The sequence below is a fragment of the Culex quinquefasciatus genome, chromosome 1, assembly GCF_015732765.1.
Source record: "Culex quinquefasciatus strain JHB chromosome 1, VPISU_Cqui_1.0_pri_paternal, whole genome shotgun sequence".
Classification (NCBI taxonomy): Eukaryota; Metazoa; Arthropoda; class Insecta; order Diptera; family Culicidae; genus Culex; species Culex quinquefasciatus.
Genome location: NC_051861.1, coordinates 55,792,436 through 55,815,889, shown reverse-complemented (window position 1 = coordinate 55,815,889; position 23,454 = coordinate 55,792,436). Strand labels below are relative to the sequence as shown.

The window sequence follows — 23,454 nt, the reverse complement described above, 5'->3', positions numbered from 1 at the left end:
TTTTTGAAATCTATACTAATTTTGTTTTTTTTAAAGATTTTTCACCTGGGAGGAAAAAGCCACGTGGTCATATAGGGGGTTGGCGTGAGACCACGAAAACCATGAGGGGGGGGTCAAAAATTCCCCAAAAAAAGGCCACATGGTTTATGCACGACCCCTATGGTATGTCTGTTGTTAGTGTGATGAGGACTGGCCAATACTCGAAGCAGATTCATTCTGGAACGAAGATTTGCCCGCAGAGCCACGAAATATGTTTCAAAGTCGAATCTGCGAACAATTTTAATTCAATTTCACAAATAATTGTAAATTGAATTAATAGACTGATTAAAATATTTTCAATTGAAAGGAATTTATTTCTATCGTACACCGAATGTTGAACTACCGTCAGTGGGGGTGACATTGGGTCTGGGGGGTGAGATTGGGTCAAAGTGATTTTTGACGGATTTTACCATTTCTCAGGTTCTTCTCAATGAAAATGAATTCTGTTGAAAGGGTTGTGCAGGGGAAATCTTAAGATGACTTCGCTGAAAAAATCTCGTTCCTAGAACAAATCCTGTTATTTTGACAGCTGTCTAAAGTTGGGGTACGTTTTTGGCCAAAAATGACCTCTCGAAAAATCATTTTTCTAATATTTTTGTTACAATTGCTCGAAAACTACTCAAATGTTTGAAAATCTCCACTTCAAACACTGCAGCGTGTCAATACGATTCCCTCGAACAAGAAACACTGTTGGATGACTTGTTTTTACCATATCGTTGTATTTGAGCATCATTTTAGTTTCATTTGAAATGTCACCTCTAAGGTGAGATTGGGTCAATTTTCAAACAATAGGCATTTAAGGTAGTGTTCATCAAAATCCACCATATTTTGGGAAAATGTTAGTAAACTATCTAAGAACAAATCTACGTTGAAAGATTTTCGATGTTATTTAAATTGTTTTTGTTATTAAGAAAATACGAGAGGTGTATCGTTTTTTGACCCATAGTCACCCCCACTGACGGTATCTGTATTTTCATTTAAAAAAAACAATGCATTTCATAAACTGACGATTCTTTTGTCCATTTAAAACTATTGTTATTTTTTTACGCGTTACAAAGAAATGTCATCAAGATTGAACAATATTAAACCTGTGTTTTCCGTGGATTTAAAATGTGGCGTGACGGAACAACATCGTAGAACTGGATTTAAAAAGCAAACGAAAAAATGGCCACAGTTTAGCCTACAAATTTGAATTTTTGCCGGCCATTTCTTTCGATTCTGACACCTTAGGGCGTGCGACCTATGCAATGTTAACTTTTGCAAACAACATTAGTTGAGTAAAAATTGCCGCTGAATTCGCTTTGTAAATGCCTGCCCCGATACTCTTCAAGTGTGCTCCTCTTTGGGGAACTGGGAAAGATTTATTTACTTTCTTTGCGTAACGGGACAACGACAGGAGCAGATCTAAGAAAAAATCTCCCCTCCCATTTAATGACTTGCAGGCTTTTTAGGATTTTTTTAGATTGAAGTAAGTGAGTAGATATAAGAAAAAATCTCCCCTCGCATTTAATTACTTGCAGGCTTTTTGGGATTTTTTTAAGATTGAAGTAAGTGAGTAGATATAAGAAAAAATCTCTCCTCCCATTTAATTACTTGCAGGCTTTTTAGGATTTTTTAGATTGAAGTAAGTATCGTATCAATTACCTCGAGTCATCTTTGATTTGCCAACCATTTCTGGTGATTTGTATCCGGCAGCTCCTTTTGAACGGATCCACAGTAAAACGATGGAACATAAACTCAGGATTCTCCACCCCCGTCCAACCGCAAATTTTAACAGCCAAATTCAAAAAAATCTGCGAGGAAAAACTAAACAACATTTCAACCAAAGAAAAAGTCATCTGCATGCTTAAGCACTGAGTTGAAAAACATCATCAAGAAAATTTGAATTGTCAAGCTATCTGAATCACAGATTGCTTGAAATTTGTATTCGAACACGAATTTTCTTGCAAGAAACAGAAGAAGAATACAAACGTTAACACTCAAAAAGAAAACTCTATCCAGCCGTCCCGTCCCAGGGCTTAGTATGCCCACCGGAACAAACCCTTGAATTCCCGCAAAAAGTCATTTTTGTTACATCCTAATGGGTATCCTCTACAAGGGGAACCTCGGTTTGCCGTTATTTGTGAACTTTTTATTTTGGTTGAAACACCCTAATTACTTTAAAAGATTGAGCTCTGACTCAAAATCTCCAATTTTGACTCGAGTTTCTTAGGGTTTGTCGCTTCCGACAACAACTTCTAGTCCTCAAAGAGTTCCGACTACACCTACAAACATTGAGTAGGTACTTCTCTATTATTTTGATTCATCAAAACTACAAGATCATGTTCCGGAACTTCAGTAGTTCCCTACGATAAGTCCTTCAACATCTTTACAAACTTCAATTGCATAAAATTCAGCCTGCATGTATGTAAATTTTTTTTTTTGTATGTAAATTTTTTTTTTTTCGTATGTAAATTACTTACTTAGCTTCCAATGCAAGAGCAAATACTCCTGCAGCTTCCGGTGCAGCAGCACTCGTCCCGGAATGAGTAGTTGTGCACTTTCCATACAGGTCGGTCGTGGCCTGCAACGAAAATAATCTGAAATAAAACAACACTACGTTTGCTAACGCCCAGGAACCTACCACTCCAGTGTTTGGATCCTTTGCTCCGTTACTAAACGTACTGGCCAATGTAGAACTACAGCTCTCGTCGTAATGGGCGTTTTGACCGTCGTTGATCGCACTGTTGATCGAAATCGTCCACATGGAAGCAGCATAGCCATCGCAGTTACAATCGTCCTCCTCTCCGCCATCACCCGACGCCCAAACGTAAATGTTGCCCAAACCGTTGCGCCCTTCGTTCACTCCTTGAACTATGGCTCGCATGGTCGCGTTACGTGGCCCATCAACCGTCTTGCCGTCGTCTGTTGGACCCCACGAAGCACTGTATATGTGGATTTTATGGGGTTCGTGGCCCATCGAGTTTGCCTCGATAAGATCCGTCATGTAGGGTTGATCCAGCATCCTGATTCCGGCAATCTTTGAATCATAAGCGACGCCAACACCACAAATGCCATTATCACGAGCCGCCGCTACTTCTCCAGCGCATCGAGTACCGTGGCTTAAATAATGGCAATCAGATATTTTAGATAACAATTGAAATCCCAAACCCACAGCAAACAGCCGGGAGAAAAAGGCCTCAAATTTTTCTGGGAGTATAATGGTACACTCGAGAGAATACATGCAATACAGTCATCCACAAATATTGTAGCATTTAAGAAGGGTGGTGGAAGGTTCTAAGGGCTTTTGACGATCCCTATAAAAAGGTTTGATTTAGGATGGAAACGGGTACAAGGAGGGAACCTTCGTAAAATGTTACGGCATTTGTGGATGGCACACAAAAAAATTAGTTCGGTCATTAAAACATAACATATCCAATAAGTTGTATATATCACACTATGTCTCTTTACTCTCAGTCTAGAAGCGTTTCTCTCTCGAATGGATTCTGTTTGGTATCTATGTCTGAGACTGATTTATAACATATCGCTAAATTACCTATTGAACCAGTCATCTGTGTAACGTGGGTATGGATACGCATCATTACTGCTAAAGTCATAGCTAGCTTCCGCGTTCTGGAATTAAAATATATATATGATATGTTTTTTTTAGATATTCAAAACTTATTTGATGCCACATTTTAGATATTACACATACATAATTGAATTTAAGATCCGGGTGCATGTAGTCAACGCCTGTAATTATAAAATATTAATTCTGATTTCGAAAAGGTACTTTCAATTCCGAATCATACCGTCGTCCATGATGGCCGTAGTTACGTTTTTCCCGGTAATACCCTGATCCCACGCGGCTTGCACATTCAAATCCAACCGCGGCTTTCCACCATTCTGTCCCGTATTCCTAAGGTACCACTGCAGCGGGAAATAAGGATCTGTGGGAGCTTTGCCGACGTTAGGATCCGACTTATCGGGAGTGGCAGCCGGAATGGCGGAACGCATGCCGCGCTTTACTCGCTTGAAACCAACTTGCTGCACAGCGGTGTGCACCTAAAAATGCACAAGAATTTGTATTTATTTATTGTTCCGTTTTCGGTGCACAAACAATCCATTCATACCAAAGATTCCTTTTTCAAGACGCGCGTATGCGCTATGCTTCGACGGGTTCGAGAATGCAGGGCAGTGTGACGGAAGTGAAACTCATGGCCAGCACTTCCGGGAAGCTGTCAAAAGTAATGAAACGGGAATCAAAGATTACAAGCAAGGCTTGATTTGAAGTAAAAGTACCTAAAATCACAGTCTGTGTAATAATAAACATCCAACTTTTATACAGCCCCAGTCGATAAATTGTCAAAATATGTAACACAAAAATATTTATTAACTTTAAACAACCTTAATCACGGTACCAAGGCGCATATAAATCCTATCGAGAACATACTGTTGGCATATCAGCACATTGGTGTTCAGTTACAGCTAGTTCAAAGCATTTTCGACAGAAATTTAGTTAGTATTCTGAAAGCGTAATTCATTTTAGTACAACGGACAAGAAAAATCAAACAAATTATATTTTGTTTCAAGGAAACTGAAGTTTTTAGTTCAGTTCAGTGTAGAGGTGGGCAAAAAAAGAGCGAGCCGCTCAAAGAGCCGGTTCATTGAAAAGAGCGAACGAACCGTGGCTCACAAAAAAAGAACCGCGGTTCTTTTTTAATCTCCGGTCTTTTGAAAGAACCGTTTCAAGATGGCATGATTTTTGATATAAATATATTTTACTGAATTTTCAAAAAACAAAATAGTATTAAATTTGTTTTTGAGAATTGAAAATGCAATTTCAAATATGTCAATGCTTATAAAAATTAATCCCAAAAGTAAATGATTTGTTAAAATCTTACCAAAAATGTACTGAATACTGAATATTTTATCGATTCAATCAGAATGTAGAAAAAGTTCACAGAATATTTTCTACAAATAAAATATTAGCATTATTTCAATTCATGTAGAAATTAATACAATTTTAAAATTACTGGCAATTTTTTCGGCATGCTAGATTTAAGTTTGGATGCCATTCTATTAATCTAATGTTTAGGTTCGAGTAGAAATCTTGACATGAAGACCACCAAGACCTATGGTTTTCAAGGGCATCTTCTCGTTTTCAGTTTAATTTCAAATAATTTATAAAAGTCCAATGTGTTATAAAATCACACGATTCTTAAAAAAACCTTTTCATCCAAATTTTGAAAAAGAGCGAAAGAGCCGTTCAAAAGAGCGGCTCTTTTTAATGAGCGAACGAAAATGAGCGGCTCCTAAAAAAGAGCGATTTTGCCCACCTCTAGTTCAGTGTGTTGTGTTGTTTTTCTTGAAGGCCCAAGTAGAACTTTGTTTTATTGATCTAATAAATGTTAAATGTAACAAAAATAACGTAATGCTTGTAACTATCTCGCATATATATGCAAAAAAGCAAAAACCGAGGTAGAAACTAACAAAAAAAATAATTTGACAAAACTTTATGTATTTATTTCATACGACCTTTTCAAAAACCATACGCAGGGTTGTTAAAATATCAAAATATCAGCTCTTAGCAACTACAATTATTCCGCCTGAAAAATCATGCCTCAGATACAACTGCTCTTCTCTCCTCATTGAAACTCTCAGCACCGAAAATAGCCGAACACGTTTTCGTGTTTATTCACTCGCGATTGACATTTTCCTTTTCTCTCTCATTCCCGCTTCCTCGATCATCCTAACGCAACAACATTTAGCCACAAAAGCCGCCACAAAACCAATTTTGCAAACGCAGTTTAACGGGACGTCATGCGTGGTCGGCTCCTAATCGCCATCTCGCGTTTTTTCATTGCAGTTTTCGGAGAGGTCGAGAGACTCCGCGGTGAGAGCACATATTCGAGGAAAAGAGGAGGAGTGATAGAGAGAGAATGACATCGCTGGGAATCACGAGACACAAGAATAGAGGGCTTTTGTTAATTTGATTTGGTTAACCGCGGTGGATTTTCTTGAAATAATTCGAACTGTCAAAAATTCACCAAAGCATCATCTACCACGTTGATCGCACAAAAATCTGTGGTAGAAAAGTATCCACCGGTAGATGCTTTGTTGGATTTTTGACAGTTCGAATTATTTCAAGAAAATTCACCGCGATAACCAAATCAAATTAACAAAAGCCCTTAGATCTCACAAGCTACACTATGTAACCGTACGGACGTTGGACCAGAACGTCATGGTACGGTACAGGGAAAAATTCCAAGAAAATGTTACAGGGAAATGTGCGAGATCGCCGAAGCGCACTGGAAGAAGCGGATAGCTTAAACGCCACCTCGTTAGAGGACCACCCGCCTGATCTAAAGTTGCCCAGCTTGAGACTCTTCCTTAGGAAGGTCCAGTTTACTCGTGAGAAGAGGTTTGGAGAACGATTCAGCTTTCCCCGCAGTTTCCTGCGTCCGACTTACCGAACTTCAGTATTATCCGAGCCCATAATGCCCGAATTGACCTAAAACCAACGTGCTCAACGAATGCTCCCAACATCAATACTCATTCATCATCGATAGTTACTGATCCCACCACCAGGTGTCGCAGAGTGACCGGTGCGCGGCAGACCGCTGAAGCGTAGCGCAAGCGCTCATAACTAAATTCTTTCCCAAAGCAACTTGAGTAGGGTTAAATAGGGACTTTATTAAAGACGGCATTTAAAGATCGCAGATTAACATTTTTGAGTTCAGTTTTATTCCCTAATAGTTACAATCCAGTCAGCGAACGACTGGACAACGCGTACCATAGGTACATTATGTACCGTAGGTATAAAATAGACCCACCAAGTGGTCCTTTAGCCTCTTGTCCTGTAACTCCGATACCCTGGCCTCCCCGCGGTGCTGGCCGGGATACTAGTAACCATTGCAGAGATCGGGTAACCAACCCCCGGTGGAAACTTTGGTAGTATGCTGACAGGGTAGGGGGCTCCACCCTCTTCGGAGGGTGTAGCTGTACCGTTAGGTTTCGAGACAAAAGCCCCCGTTACGGTGTCGAGAGAAAACCGCAGCTGGGTCCCGGAAGCTGCAAGGTGGCAGCCCCACCCCGAGACTAGGTATTCGCAGCCCTGGTTAGGCGGCATACCGAAGCAAATCACCAACTCAGAAAAACGAAAGAAGAAATTCAGGACGGATTAATCGGCATCAGACCAGGCGATGTAAAAGGACAACGATTGGAAACTCGGTACTTGGAACGTTCGAACTCTCCAAGATCCTGCACGTGCTGGCCTTCTTGCCCGGGAGCTGCACAAGCTGAACGTGCATGTGGCCGCCATCCAGGAAGTTCGATGGCCCGGTCATGGAGAGCGAGAATTCACGGCGGTGGACCCCATCGCCAACACCTCTTTCAAGTACCACATCTACTACAGTGGCGGCGAAAAGGCGATGCACGGAGTAGGTTTCGTAGTGATTGGGGATCAGAAGAACCGAGTCATCAAGTGGAAGGTGGTGAATGACCGGATCTGCGTGTTGAGAATTAAGGGCAAATTCTTCAACTACAGCCTGATCAACATCTACGCTCCGACGAACGACAAGCCCGATGACGAGAAAGACGCTTTCTACGAGCGTCTTGACAAGACCTATGGAGAGTGCCCAAGACACGACGTGAAGATAGTCATCGGAGACGCAAACGCGCAGGTCGGAAGGGAAGCCTTCTTCCATCCTGTCATCGGCAAGGAGAGCCTTCATCCTCGCACGAATGACAACGGCCTACGTTTGGTCAATTTCGCCGCAGCCAGAGGAATGGCTATCTGTAGCACCTTCTTTGCGGGCATGAACATTCGGAAGCACACCTGGCGACACCCGAATGGCGAATCGTGCACACAAATCGATCACGTTTTGGTGGATGGTCGACACTTCTCGGACGTGATGGACGTCCGATCGTACAGAGGACCGAACATCGACTCTGATCACTTCCTGGTAGCGTGTAAAATCCGAGCTAGGCTGTCAAACGTGCTGACCCCGCGGACTGCGAGGATAGCGCGGTTGAACGTCCAGCGCCTCGCGAGCAGCGACGTTGCTGCAGAGTACAGTCGGAAGCTCGACGAGCGGATCAACGAGGACGCGCCTACGGGTAACCTGGACGAGCAATGGGAGCCCTCCAGAGCATCGTCAACACAACGGCTACCGAAGTGATCGGCACGACCAGAGGACGCAAACCCAAAGGGTGGTTCGATGCGGAGTGCCAGCGAGTGACGGACGAGAAGAACGAGGCCAGGAAGCGTATGCTCGTTAAGGGTACGCGCCGAAACTGTGAGCGATACAGTGAGTTGCGAAGAGCAGAGAAACGAATCCACCGCCGAAAAGAACGGGAGTACGACGAAACGGTACTTGCCGAAGCGGAAGCACAGTACAACGCGAACGATAAGCGGAGGTTTTACGCGACTGTCAACGGTGTAAGAAGGAAAACCACGCCTTCCCTGTGATGTGCAACGACACGGAAGGCAACCTGTTGACAGACAAGACTGCGGTGGCGGCTAGGTGGAAGGAGCACTTCCAGCAGCTGTTGAACGGTGAGGCACGAGAGGAATCGTCGAGGACAGGATACACGTTGAGGAAGATGGAAAAGCTGTGGACCCGCCTACGTTGGAGGAAGTAGCTAAGGCTGTTAAAGAGCTCAAGAACGGGAAATCCGCGGGAAAGGACGGACTTCCGGCCGAACTTTTCAAGCACGGGAGTACGCGGATGACCGAGATTCTGCACCAAATCATCCTACGCATTTGGTGCGAAGAACAGCTTCCGACCGACTGGTTAGACGGGCTCGTCACCCCAATCTACAAGAAAGGGCAAATACTCGATTGTGCCAACTATCGAGGCATCACAATCCTCAACGCAGCGTACAAAGTACTCTCCCGCATCCTGTGGAGCAAGCTGAGACCGATGACCGAGACCTTTGTCGGCGAATACCAGTGCGGTTTTCGAGCGGGTCGGTCAACGACGGATCAGATGTTCACTCTGCGACAAATCCTCGACAAGTTCCGGGAGTACAACCTGCAAACACACCATTTGTTCATCGACTTCAAGGCGGCGTACGATTCGGTCAAAAGAAACGAACTTTGGAAGATTATGGTAGAACATGGCTTTCCGGCGAAGCTTATAAGACTGATTCGTGCAACGCTCAAGCGTGCGAATAGCCAACGAGACATCTGAAGCTTTCGTTACGTTGGATGGATTGAAGCAGGGCGATGCTCTCTCGAACTTACTGTTCATCATAGCGTTGGAGGGTGCTGCGCGAAGGGCAGGCGTGCAAAGAAACGGAACACTCATCACCAAATCGCACATGCTGCTTGGATACGCTGACGACATCGACATCATTGGTATCGACCGTCGTTCAGTGGAGGAGGCGTTCGTCCCTTTCAAGCGGGAAGCTGCGAAAATCGGACTGACCATCAACACTGCCAAGACCAAGTATCTGGTCGCTGGCAGAGCGCGTGGCAGTGCAGGTGATGGTGTTTCGGAGGTGGAAATAGATGGAGAAAGATATGGGGTGGTGGATGAATTTGTATATCTTGGTACACTCGTGACGTGCGACAACGATGTGAGCTGCGAAGTGAAACGGCGGATTAGTGCTGCAAACAGGGCCTTCTACGGTCTTCGTAGCCAGCTAAGGTCCCGCAGCCTAAGGACGCCTACGAAAATCACGCTGTACAGGACCTTGATACTCCCTGTAGCTCTTTACGGTCACGAGTCGTGGACGCTAAAGGAGGCTGACCAGAGAGCACTTGGGGTCTTCGAGCGGAGAATCCTGCGTTCTATCTTCGGCGGCAAGCAAGTAGGAGACCGGTGGCGCAGGCGCATGAACTTCGAGCTGTACCAAGACTACAAACATGCTGATATCGTAAAAGTCATCAAGCACGACAGGCTGAAGTGGGCTGGACATGTAGCCAGAATGTCGGACGAGCGGGCGGCTAAAACGATATTCAGCAGCGAACCTGGACGGGGTCGTCGGCTTCGTGGAAGGCCTCGTACGCGTTGGCTGTGTGCAGTCGACGAAGATGCAAGAGCGGCCAACATTGTGGGCGACTGGAGACGAGCGGCCCAAGATCGAGCATCCTGGAAATCTTCGATTAGTTCAGCGTTGGGTCGATAGACCTGTTGCTGATAAAGTAAAGTAAGTTACAATCCATCTTCTAATTACGACCACCCTATCCTACAGTGTGCGTGCTCTTAATTCTTCTCCGGAGATCTTCAACAATAGGGCGTTTTTGGGGGGGCTAGCGGTGCGGGCTAGCGCGGGTTGTACATGCTTGCGAACTCTGTGGTTCAAAGGACGTCACATGTGCACACGGACAACTAACACAGAGTTTGTACTTACGAGCCCGTCGTCGTCGTCGTTGTGCGCGTTCTTTCTCCTCTACTTCGCCCTTGCCGGCGCCGTAGAGTGCTGCTCTGCGAGTTCTGCTACCTGCTACTGCTGCTGTTGTGCGATCACGATGGTTGTGTGGCGGATGATCGACTCACCTACCAGGCGTCGGGAACCGATCGATTTGCCACGTGGTCGGTCTTCAGGTCTGCCGACCTTCGGTCCGTGACAGCGTCACGGCGTGTTCGAGGCGTTCGCTGCGGGCCACGTGGGTGTTGGGGGCCAGGCAGCTTCGAACGGTGATTTGTGACGAATCCTCACGAGTCGACGAAGATCGCCGCGGCAACTAGGTTGCGGTGCGGCCAGGCGTTTACGTCGAAAAGGCCACAGGTGACTGGAGTGGCTCGGTCGAAGGTTGCGGTAGACCGGGGGTTTTTCTGCCACGATGTTGACGGCGTGGCGGCTGGCCACAGGGTTGTAGCTCGGCCAGCAATCCTGTCCGCGGACGAGGAAGCCGCCGGAGACAAGTAAACTTGTGACCACGCTGCCTAAAGAGAACACGGGCCGTCGAAACGATCGTTTTAGAGCACGCACTATTTCGCACACTGACTACATTACCTTTCTTCGCAGGTTCTCGCACAAAGGTCACAAAAGCTAGCTATCTATCGCACTACTTTCCTATCGGCCTAGCTTCTGAAAAGTTAACTTTAAATTAACACCCGAGATCGAACCTCGCGCAGATTACCTACGTTACAACTCCAGCAAATTCACTGCACTTCCGAATCGTTCCACGGGTTAGGAGAATGTGATCGAGTCACTAAAATTTCTCAGACTCGAGCCTGGGAAACTGATCGCCGAAGTTACGTACGAATCCACCGGATGCACGTAAACGTTGCGTTGGGCTTAGCCTATTCGGGGAATATCGCTCTCTAATAGTGTGTCCCGCTCCCACTCGGTACGCTGAAGGTACACGGCCTACACGCTCTCCTTTTCCAATTCTCACGAAGATAAACGAGTCAAACCCTTGGTTCAGAATCTGCACGTGCGGCCTCTTAAGATCGTAACTGAGTTCCAATCACGTGTCGGTTTGAGCAACCGCTCGTCAAAGCGCGCGCAGCGAACTCACGTCATGGGGTTGCCTAATCATCAGGGGTAAACGCGAGTGCTTGCACTCCGTCACTCACTGTGAAGCAGTGAGTGTCTTTACAAAGGGCTATCTTTGAAATCGTATTTTAAATTCAATTAATAAGGTAATAATAATAAATGAAAATGTTATATAAATAGAGTTTGCGCAAAGCGCTAAATTTATGATGTTTTTAGAATCAAATAAACCAATTTAGTACAACGGTTACAACTAAAACCCCCGATTACGCTCAGGCGTTACGCTTTTTGTTAGGTTGATTTCTCGAAAACAGTGTCATGTTTCTACAATCTTTTGAAATCAATTTGTAGATCTGCACAAGACGTATAAATTGCTTTAAAAGATTGGAAAAATGTTGCGTCGTTTCAGAGAAATCGACGAAATACAAAGCGTAACGCCTGAGCGTAATCGGGGGTTTTAGTGTATAGTGACGGCCGCTATACTCTCGGATATTTTTGGTGCAGAGATAATCTATTGATAGCTTTTCTATCACTCATTTGCAACACTGACCATATTGACAATATTGACAGTGCCTCTGGTGGGGACTTCAGGAATCTGCATGCGTGTCAGATCCCTGTGTGTCACGTCCGTAAATTGACGACAGAGTGTAAGAGTCTCCTTGGAGTTGGTACAGACAAAAATGTACCAGACCAAATCTTCTTTAGTACAGTCGCTGATTGGCTGGTCGGGACTAGCAATCCAAAGGTATTTGTTTGTTTATTTGAAATCATCTGACCCGGTGGTCTCAATGAAGTTTGGTTACTTAAAACTATTTACCAGGGGCGCCGACTAGTCCAAAATGTTGGGGGGGCACGGTTGTTTTTGGAATCGATAGGTAAGACTGGCGATTAGATGTTAAAGTTTATTGTATATCACGAATTTTAATAATTTTATTACGATGTGATAAGATTTTTTTCATGTGGAATCCTTTTTTTCAAGAAAAAGATAATTTATCAAAACAAGATTGAGAATGTTGATTGCGGGGAATCTTTAATATGTTTGGAAGGCGAATTCCTTCTCATTGGCATATTCTCACTAATTATCTAGAAGAAACAGTCAATAATAAAAATAAATAATTTAAACTTCATAAATAAAAAAATCCATTTTTCAAATCTGCAATTTAGAAAAAAAATAACAGATACACAAAATTCAATACTCCAAAATAAAAAAAAATACGGAATAAAAAAAATCTAGGGTGAAAAAACTCATGGCTTGAAAATGATAAGAAATCAAAAGCAGAAATTCAGAAATTTAAGCAATCAGAAATTTAGAAATAACAATAAAATTCAATGTTTTAAAAATCGAAAATTTAAAAATTATGATACATCAATTATTTTTTTTAAGAATTTAAGAATTTAAGAATTTAAGAATTTAAGAATTTAAGAATTTAAGAATTTAAGAATTTAAGAATTTAAGAATTTAAGAATTTAAGAATTTAAGAATTTAAGAATTTAAGAATTTAAGAATTTAAGAATTTAAGAATTTAAGAATTTAAGAATTTAAGAATTTAAGAATTTAAGAATTTAAATTTAAGAATTTAAAATTTAAAATTTAAGAATTTAAGAATTTAAAATTTAAATTTAAGAATTTAAGAATTTAAATTTAAGAATTTAAGAATTTAAGAATTTAAGAATTTAAGAATTTAAAATTTAAATTTAAAATTTAAGAATTTAAGAATTTAAGAATTTAAGAATTTAAGAATTTAAGAATTTAAAATTTAAATTTAAATTTAAATTTAAAATTTAAATTTAAGAATTTAAGAATTTAAGAATTTAAATTTAAGAATTTAAGAATTTAAGAATTTAAAATTTAAAATTTAAGAATTTAAGAATTTAAATTTAAGAATTTAAGAATTTAAGAATTTAAGAATTTAAGAATTTAAAATTTAAGATTTAAGAATTTAAGAATTTAAGAATTTAAGAATTTAAGAATTTAAATTTAAAATTTAAGAATTTAAGAATTTAAATTTAAGAATTTAAGAATTTAAGAATTTAAATTTAAGAATTTAAAATTTAAGAATTTAAGAATTTAAGAATTTAAGAATTTAAGATTTAAGAATTTAAGAATTTAAGAATTTAAAATTTAAAATTTAAATTTAAGAATTTAAATTTAAGAATTTAAGAATTTAAATTTAAGAATTTAAATTTAAGAATTTAAGAATTTAAGAATTTAAGAATTTAAGAATTTAAAATTTAAAATTTAAGATTTAAGAATTTAAGAATTTAAATTTAAGAATTTAAGAATTTAAGAATTTAAGAATTTAAGAATTTAAGAATTTAAGAATTTAAGAATTTAAATTTAAGAATTTAAGAATTTAAATTTAAGAATTTAAGAATTTAAATTTAAGAATTTAAGAATTTAAGAATTTAAGAATTTAAATTTAAGAATTTAAAATTTAAGAATTTAAAATTTAAGAATTTAAGAATTTAAGAATTTAAGAATTTAAGATTTAAGAATTTAAGAATTTAAGAATTTAAGAATTTAAGAATTTAAGAATTTAAGAATTTAAGATTTAAGAATTTAAGAATTTAAGAATTTAAGAATTTAAATTTAAGATTTAAATTTAAGAATTTAAGAATTTAAGAATTTAAGAATTTAAGAATTTAAATTTAAGAATTTAAGAATTTAAGATTTAAATTTAAATTTAAGAATTTAAGAATTTAAGAATTTAAGATTTAAGAATTTAAGAATTTAAGAATTTAAGAATTTAAGAATTTAAAATTTAAGAATTTAAGAATTTAAATTTAAGAATTTAAGAATTTAAGAATTTAAGAATTTAAGAATTTAAGAATTTAAGAATTTAAATTTAAGAATTTAAGATTTAAGAATTTAAGAATTTAAGAATTTAAGAATTTAAGAATTTAAGAATTTAAAAATTAAAATTTAAGAATTTAAATTTAAATTTAAGAATTTAAGAATTTAAGAATTTAAGAATTTAAGAATTTAAGAATTTAAATTTAAGAATTTAAATTTAAATTTAAGATTTAAGAATTTAAGAATTTAAGAATTTAAATTTAAGAATTTAAGAATTTAAGAATTTAAGAATTTAAAATTTAAGAATTTAAGAATTTAAGAATTTAAGAATTTAAGAATTTAAGATTTAAGAATTTAAGATTTAAGAATTTAAGAATTTAAGAATTTAAGAATTTAAGAATTTAAAATTTAAAATTTAAGAATTTAAGAATTTAAATTTAAAATTTAAGAATTTAAGAATTTAAATTTAAGAATTTAAGAATTTAAGAATTTAAGAATTTAAGAATTTAAGAATTTAAGAATTTAAATTTAAGAATTTAAGAATTTAAGAATTTAAAATTTAAGAATTTAAGAATTTAAATTTAAGAATTTAAGAATTTAAGAATTTAAAATTTAAGAATTTAAGAATTTAAGAATTTAAAATTTAAGAATTTAAGATTTAAATTTAAGAATTTAAGAATTTAAGAATTTAAGAATTTAAGAATTTAAGAATTTAAGAATTTAAGAATTTAAGAATTTAAGAATTTAAGAATTTAAATTTAAGAATTTAAGAATTTAAGAATTTAAGAATTTAAATTTAAGAATTTAAGAATTTAAGAATTTAAGAATTTAAGAATTTAAAATTTAAAATTTAAAATTTAAGAATTTAAGAATTTAAATTTAAGAATTTAAGAATAAAATTTAAGATTTAAGAATTTAAGAATTTAAATTTAAGAATTTAAGATTTAAGAATTTAAGAATTTAAGAATTTAAATTTAAGAATTTAAATTTAAGAATTTAAAATTTAAGAATTTAAGAATTTAAATTTAAGAATTTAAGAATTTAAGAATTTAAAATTTAAGAATTTAAGAATTTAAGATTTAAAATTTAAGATTTAAATTTAAGAATTTAAGAATTTAAGAATTTAAAATTTAAATTTAAGAATTTAAGATTTAAATTTAAAATTTAAGAATTTAAGAATTTAAGAATTTAAGAATTTAAGAATTTAAGAATTTAAGATTTAAGAATTTAAGAATTTAAGAATTTAAATTTAAGATTTAAGAATTTAAGATTTAAGAATTTAAGATTTAAGAATTTAAGAATTTAAGAATTTAAAATTTAAGAAAGAATTTAAGAATTTAAATTTAAGAATTTAAGAATTTAAGAATTTAAGAATTTAAAATTTAAGATTTAAGAATTTAAGAATTTAAGAATTTAAGAATTTAAGAATTTAAATTTAAGAATTTAAGAATTTAAATTTAAGAATTTAAGAATTTAAGAATTTAAGAATTTAAGAATTTAAGAATTTAAGAATTTAAATTTAAGAATTTAAGAATTTAAGAATTTAAGAATTTAAAATTTAAGAATTTAAAATTTAAGAATTTAAGAATTTAAGAATTTAAAATTTAAGAATTTAAGAATTTAAGATTTAAGAATTTAAGAATTTAAGAATTTAAAATTTAAGAATTTAAGAATTTAAGAATTTAAATTTAAAATTTAAGAATTTAAGAATTTAAGAATTTAAGAATTTAAGAATTTAAATTTAAAATTTAAGAATTTAAGAATTTAAATTTAAGAATTTAAGAATTTAAGAATTTAAGAATTTAAGAATTTAAGAATTTAAAATTTAAGAATTTAAGAATTTAAGAATTTAAATTTAAGAATTTAAGAATTTAAGAATTTAAATTTAAGAATTTAAGAATTTAAGAATTTAAGAATTTAAGAATTTAAATTTAAGATTTAAGAATTTAAGAATTTAAGAATTTAAGAATTTAAGAATTTAAATTTAAGAATTTAAGAATTTAAGAATTTAAGAATTTAAATTTAAGAATTTAAGAATTTAAAATTTAAGAATTTAAGAATTTAAATTTAAGAATTTAAAATTTAAGAATTTAAGATTTAAGAATTTAAGAATTTAAGAATTTAAGAATTTAAGAATTTAAATTTAAAATTTAAATTTAAGAATTTAAAATTTAAGATTTAAGAATTTAAGAATTTAAGAATTTAAAATTTAAGAATTTAAGAATTTAAGAATTTAAGAATTTAAGAATTTAAGAATTTAAGAATTTAAAATTTAAGAATTTAAGAATTTAAATTTAAGAATTTAAATTTAAGAATTTAAATTTAAGAATTTAAGAATTTAAGAATTTAAGAATTTAAGAATTTAAGAATTTAAGAATTTAAGAATTTAAGAATTTAAATTTAAGAATTTAAATTTAAATTTAAAATTTAAGAATTTAAGAATTTAAGAATTTAAAATTTAAGAATTTAAGAATTTAAATTTAAATTTAAGAATTTAAGAATTTAAGAATTTAAGAATTTAAATTTAAGAATTTAAGAATTTAAAATTTAAGAATTTAAGAATTTAAGAATTTAAGAATTTAAGAATTTAAATTTAAAATTTAAGAATTTAAGAATTTAAGAATTTAAAATTTAAGAATTTAAGAATTTAAGAATTTAAGAATTTAAAATTTAAGAATTTAAGAATTTAAAATTTAAGAATTTAAGAATTTAAGAATTTAAGAATTTAAAATTTAAGAATTTAAGAATTTAAGAATTTAAATTTAAGAATTTAAGAATTTAAAATTTAAAATTTAAATTTAAGAATTTAAGAATTTAAGAATTTAAAATTTAAAATTTAAGAATTTAAGAATTTAAATTTAAAATTTAAGAATTTAAGAATTTAAATTTAAAATTTAAGAATTTAAGAATTTAAGAATTTAAAATTTAAATTTAAGAATTTAAATTTAAGAATTTAAGAATTTAAGAATTTAAATTTAAGAATTTAAATTTAAGAATTTAAGAATTTAAATTTAAATTTAAGAATTTAAGAATTTAAGAATTTAAGAATTTAAATTTAAAATTTAAAATTTAAGAATTTAAATTTAAGAATTTAAGAATTTAAAATTTAAATTTAAGAATTTAAGAATTTAAAATTTAAGAATTTAAGAATTTAAGAATTTAAGAATTTAAGAATTTAAGAATTTAAGAATTTAAGAATTTAAATTTAAAATTTAAGAATTTAAGAATTTAAGAATTTAAGAATTTAAGAATTTAAGAATTTAAGAATTTAAGAATTTAAGAATTTAAATTTAAGAATTTAAGAATTTAAGAATTTAAGATTTAAGAATTTAAATTTAAGAATTTAAGAATTTAAGAATTTAAGAATTTAAGAATTTAAAATTTAAGAATTTAAGAATTTAAATTTAAGAATTTAAGAATTTAAGAATTTAAGAATTTAAGAATTTAAGAATTTAAGAATTTAAGAATTTAAGAATTTAAGAATTTAAGAATTTAAGAATTTAAAATTTAAGAATTTAAGAATTTAAGAATTTAAAATTTAAGAATTTAAGAATTTAAAATTTAAGAATTTAAAATTTAAATTTAAAATTTAAGAATTTAAGAATTTAAGAATTTAAGAATTTAAGAATTTAAGAATTTAAATTTAAGAATTTAAGAATTTAAGAATTTAAAATTTAAATTTAAGAATTTAAGAATTTAAGAATTTAAGAATTTAAGAATTTAAGAATTTAAGAATTTAAGAATTTAAGAATTTAAATTTAAGAATTTAAGAATTTAAATTTAAGAATTTAAGAATTTAAATTTAAGAATTTAAGAATTTAAGAATTTAAGAATTTAAGAATTTAAGAATTTAAAATTTAAGAATTTAAATTTAAAATTTAAGAATTTAAAATTTAAATTTAAGAATTTAAGAATTTAAGAATTTAAGAATTTAAGAATTTAAGAATTTAAATTTAAATTTAAAATTTAAGAATTTAAAATTTAAGAATTTAAAATTTAAAATTTAAGAATTTAAGAATTTAAATTTAAGAATTTAAGAATTTAAGAATTTAAGAATTTAAGAATTTAAGAATTTAAATTTAAGAATTTAAATTTAAGAATTTAAAATTTAAATTTAAGAATTTAAGAATTTAAGAATTTAAGAATTTAAATTTAAGAATTTAAGAATTTAAGAATTTAAGAATTTAAGAATTTAAGATTTAAGAATTTAAGAATTTAAATTTAAGAATTTAAGAATTTAAAATTTAAATTTAAGAATTTAAGAATTTAAAATTTAAGAATTTAAGAATTTAAAATTTAAAATTTAAGAATTTAAAATTTAAGAATTTAAAATTTAAGAATTTAAGAATTTAAGAATTTAAGAATTTAAATTTAAAATTTAAAATTTAAGAATTTAAATTTAAATTTAAGAATTTAAGAATTTAAGATTTAAAATTTAAGAATTTAAGAATTTAAGAATTTAAGAATTTAAGAATTTAAGAATTTAAATTTAAGAATTTAAGAATTTAAGAATTTAAAATTTAAAATTTAAGAATTTAAGAATTTAAGAATTTAAAATTTAAATTTAAAATTTAAGATTTAAGAATTTAAGAATTTAAGAATTTAAATTTAAGAATTTAAGAATTTAAAATTTAAGAATTTAAGAATTTAAGATTTAAGATTTAAGAATTTAAGAATTTAAGAATTTAAGATTTAAGAATTTAAGATTTAAGAATTTAAGAATTTAAGAATTTAAGAATTTAAGAATTTAAGAATTTAAGATTTAAGAATTTAAGAATTTAAGAATTTAAGAATTTAAGAATTTAAGAATTTAAGAATTTAAGAATTTAAGAATTTAAGAATTTAAGAATTTAAGAATTTAAGAATTTAAGAATTTAAGAATTTAAGAATTTAAGAATTTAAGAATTTAATCTAATCTAATCTAATCTAATCTAACACAAACGCAGCCAGTCCGATGAAAGCATGCTGGAAAGTCTTGTGATTAGATTACGCCCCAAGCACTTTTCTTGTCATTATTAATAATTGCAGTACATCCGAGAACACCCGAAAATGTATTGCAAAAATTAAAGCGGCCAGCCCTACTACGTTGTGTTTAAGCAGAGAGATTCTGAGAACGGATCACATTTCACAGAATCTACAGGGGAGGAAGGATGCGTGGACATACCGTACCAAACGCTCCTGTTTACAGTTTCATTTGTGTTTTGTATGATGTGTTAAGTGTAAAATATAGTGTGGTTATATAATCAAATAAATATAATAATGCAATATAATGATCATTTAATAAAATCCCTTCACCTATATATAATAACCAAGCACCCCAGCACACAAACAGCGGCACAAAGAAATGAAAATGAGCATGCAAAAACAAGACAGCGCGTCCTCGTGGTCAGCGCACTAATGATGCCATTATTTAATTATAATAACCACGCACCCAAACACACAAACAGCGACACAAAAGAAATGAAAATGAGCATGCAAAAACAAGACAGCGCGTCCCCGTGGTCAGCGCACTAATGATGCCATTATTTAATTATAATAACCACGCACCCAAGCACACAAACAGCGACACAAAAGAAATGAAAATGAGCATGCAAAAACAAGACAGCGCGTCCCCGTGGTCAGCGCACTAATGATGCCATTATTTAATTATAATAACCACGCACCCAAGCACACAAACAGCAAAACAAAAGAAATGAAAATGAGCATGCATAAACAAGACAGCGCGTCCCCGTGGTCAGCGCACTAATGATGCCATTATTTAATTATAATAACCACGCACCCAAGCACACAAACAGCAAAACAAAAGAAATGAAAATGAGCATGCATAAACAAGACAGCGCGTCCCCGTGGTCAGCGCACTAATGATGCCATTATTTAATTATAATAACCACGCACCCAAGCACACAAACAACGACACAAAAGAAATGAAAATCGAATTTAAGAATTTAAGAATTTAAGAATTTAAGAATTTAAGAATTTAAGAATTTAAGAATTTAAGAATTTAAGAATTTAAGAATTTAAGAATTTAAAATTTAAGATTTAAGATTTCAAGAATTTAAATTTAAATTTAAATTTAAAATTTAAATTTAAATTTAAGAATTTAAGAATTTAAGAATTTAAAATTTAAATTTAAATTTAAGAATTTAAGAATTTAAGAATTTAAATTTAAAATTTAAGAATTTAAGAATTTAAATTTAAGAATTTAAGAATTTAAGAATTTAAGATTTAAAATTTAAAATTTAAGAATTTAAGAATTTAAAATTTAAAATTTAAGAATTTAAGAATTTAAAATTTAAGAATTTAAAATTTAAATTTAAGAATTTAAGAATTTAAATTTAAAATTTAAGAATTTAAGAATTTAAGAATTTAAATTTAAAATTTAAATTTAAGAATTTAAGAATTTAAGAATTTAAAATTTAAGAATTTAAAATTTAAGAATTTAAGAATTTAAATTTAAGAATTTAAGAATTTAAGAATTTAAAATTTAAATTTAAGAATTTAAGAATTTAAAATTTAAGAATTTAAAATTTAAAATTTAAGAATTTAAAATTTAAAATTTAAGAATTTAAAATTTAAGAATTTAAAATTTAAGAATTTAAAATTTAAAATTTAAATTTAAATTTAAAATTTAAATTTAAGAATTTAAATTTAAAATTTAAAATTTAAAATTTAAATTTAAGAATTTAAGAATTTAAAATTTAAGAATTTAAAATTTAAAATTTAAGAATTTAAATTTAAGAATTTAAGAATTTAAGAATTTAAGAATTTAAATTTAAGAATTTAAGAATTTAAAATTTAAATTTAAGAATTTAAGAATTTAAGAATTTAAGAATTTAAGAATTTAAGAATTTAAGAATTTAAGAATTTAAGAATTTAAGAATTTAAGAATACGATCAAAAACGTTGTAAAATGGATTCCCAATACTCAGTAATGCTGATTTCCTGATAATTTTCTTTTTCTAGTATTATTTTCTACTTCCTGATTTTTTGGCCTTTTTTTTTTGAGGGTGCAGTCAATTTCTAGAACCTTTTTATTTTTTTTTAAATCGATCATAAATTGCAGAAGGCGATACACTTGTGTTTTTTAGATTATAATGTGGAATGTTCTCAGATTATGTTTGAATTCGGCGGTTTCTCAGTAAAGCGGTGCGCTAGTTTTCAAAAATTTACTTTTTTTGAAACAATTGTATTTTTCAGCTAAAATTGGTATAGAATGGTTAACGGAAACAAATGTATTTGAATTTTTTTCAAATCCTTTCTAAAATTACCCAAAAAATTATCGAATTTATCAGCATTTTTGTTAATGTAAAGCAGTCAACAAATGACCATTTTGAAAAGTGTTTCAGTTTATACTCGCTAAATCATGATCTACAATGGCAAATCACAGAATGTTGCGGTTGAAAACTTGATGATTGTTTTCGCAAGAGTTTGCTTAAGTTTTATTATAGATGAGGTGCACAGATGCACAGACAGAAATATTTTTAGCAAATCCGTAAATTCCATGTTGACGACATCTCTCAAATCATATACCGATGCCATTGTGTACTAAGCTTACTGATTTTCCTAGAGAGCACAGTGGTATAGATAAAACGTGGTCGATTTAGAAAAAATGCATCTAAATCCAGGAAATTGTAAACAATTTTGTTCAAAAAATTTCAGCGATTTCGAAAACAACAAATGCTTTTGAACTATTTTGCGGATTCGCTAACAAGAATTCTATCAGTGTGTACAAACAATGTTCCATTTAAGTTTTAGATATTATTTTTAATATTATTTTCAATTATTTCTGTTTTTTTTTTATATTTGAAATAAGAATATTTTACTTCCAAAATTTCTGGGGGGGGCCATCTTGGGTGATTGAGATTGATAACGCTCGCAAACTGCGCACAGTGAAAACAAAAATATTTCTTTTTTTAATAATTCAATTTTTGTTATAAGGCTAGTCTGCAGATCGGAAGGAAAGGGGTCAAGAAACAGCTTTACGAACGGCAGGACAAAAGAGAGGAACGTTTTCTTGGGGCTTTTCTTCACCCTCTCTGGCTTGCTTTCGCTACCGCAGCTTCCCATTTGAATTTTTTCTTGACCGGTTTCTTCCGAAGTGCATACCTTACAATAAGAATTACTTTAGTAAAAGTCAAATTACATAGTAGATAAATTAAACGTTTCATGTGATAAAAGTACAACTTTAAATGAGGTCATCGGCCGGATGTGTGCTTAATAATCCCAACTTTAGTAGTTTATTTTGCAAAAAAAAATGATAAAAATCACCTCACAAACATACACTAACTTTTAAACGTACATAGCGGTAAAATTTTACATAGAAACAATAATTACTTTATTTCCATTTTATGCCTGCAGTTTTTGTACTATTTTTTACAGTGCGCAGTTGCTTTGTTTTGGTTCCGTAACGAACAGCTGTTCTTTTGTGCGGGAGCCGAAGTTGACATTTCCCTTTTGTTCTGGTGCCGAAGTTGACAGCTTGTGTTGGCTACGGGCGAGCTGCCTGTAGTGAGATATAGATGTCGCCCCCCTGCATGAAATTCATGTCACATTCGCAAGTAAAGTGGTATGGAAAATATTCACTTACCATTTCATGCAACATTGTGGTGAAAAATTACGACGATGAGCCACGCGATGAGCAGAGTTGAAGAGTTGCGTGATTTTCCTGTCTGAAAATTTTTAGCCAGGCCTGCAAGTCTGAGGACAATCAGTCTGCTGGTGATCCTCAACAGCTAAACATTCAGTCGGGCACGGAATCAAAGTTTAAGTTTTTTTTCTGTTGCTGTGGGTTTCAAGAACCAGAGCAATTGTTCATTCTGCAGTCTTTCCCTTTTTTGAAGATTCATTTGTAAGTATTTTAAGCACCATTGTTGCTTTCTTTTTTTTAAATAATTTTCTGTGTTCTTTTTTTCTAGGCATCGGATTCAGAAAATCCAGCGCGATTGTCGGTGTCCTATCGTGGCCAATTGTAGTTTGCCGGATGTGCACAAAGTACAGCGGGATCGGCCATCAAGGTAATCATGAATCAAAAAAGGCCGAGGAGAAGGAGACGAATGTGTCGCCGCGAATGGCAGAAGGTAAAGGTAACGAAACTGCCCTTCAAGACTTCCCCGGAAGCCGCAGGCGCGCCGGAATCGTAGACAATTCGCCTGTGATGAGAAACTTGCTGATGTCGGAGAAAAATATTGTGTG

At 32.3% G+C, this 23,454-nt stretch overlaps 1 protein-coding gene across 1 annotated transcript in view; it reads right to left on the bottom strand.

Annotated features, from left to right (window-relative positions):
- The window catches only part of LOC6045531 (neuroendocrine convertase 2), a 49,560-nt gene that overhangs the window by 12,517 nt on the left and 13,589 nt on the right, over positions 1 to 23,454 (bottom strand). The window contains exons 2-7 of the mRNA XM_038254251.1: positions 4,152 to 4,256; positions 3,831 to 4,083; positions 3,734 to 3,771; positions 3,575 to 3,651; positions 2,663 to 3,140; positions 2,502 to 2,602 (exon numbers count right to left, since the gene is read on the bottom strand). Of these exons, the coding sequence (XP_038110179.1) occupies positions 2,502 to 2,602; positions 2,663 to 3,140; positions 3,575 to 3,651; positions 3,734 to 3,771; positions 3,831 to 4,083; positions 4,152 to 4,256 (1,052 nt within the window). The remainder of the gene's footprint in view (positions 1 to 2,501; positions 2,603 to 2,662; positions 3,141 to 3,574; positions 3,652 to 3,733; positions 3,772 to 3,830; positions 4,084 to 4,151; positions 4,257 to 23,454) is intronic.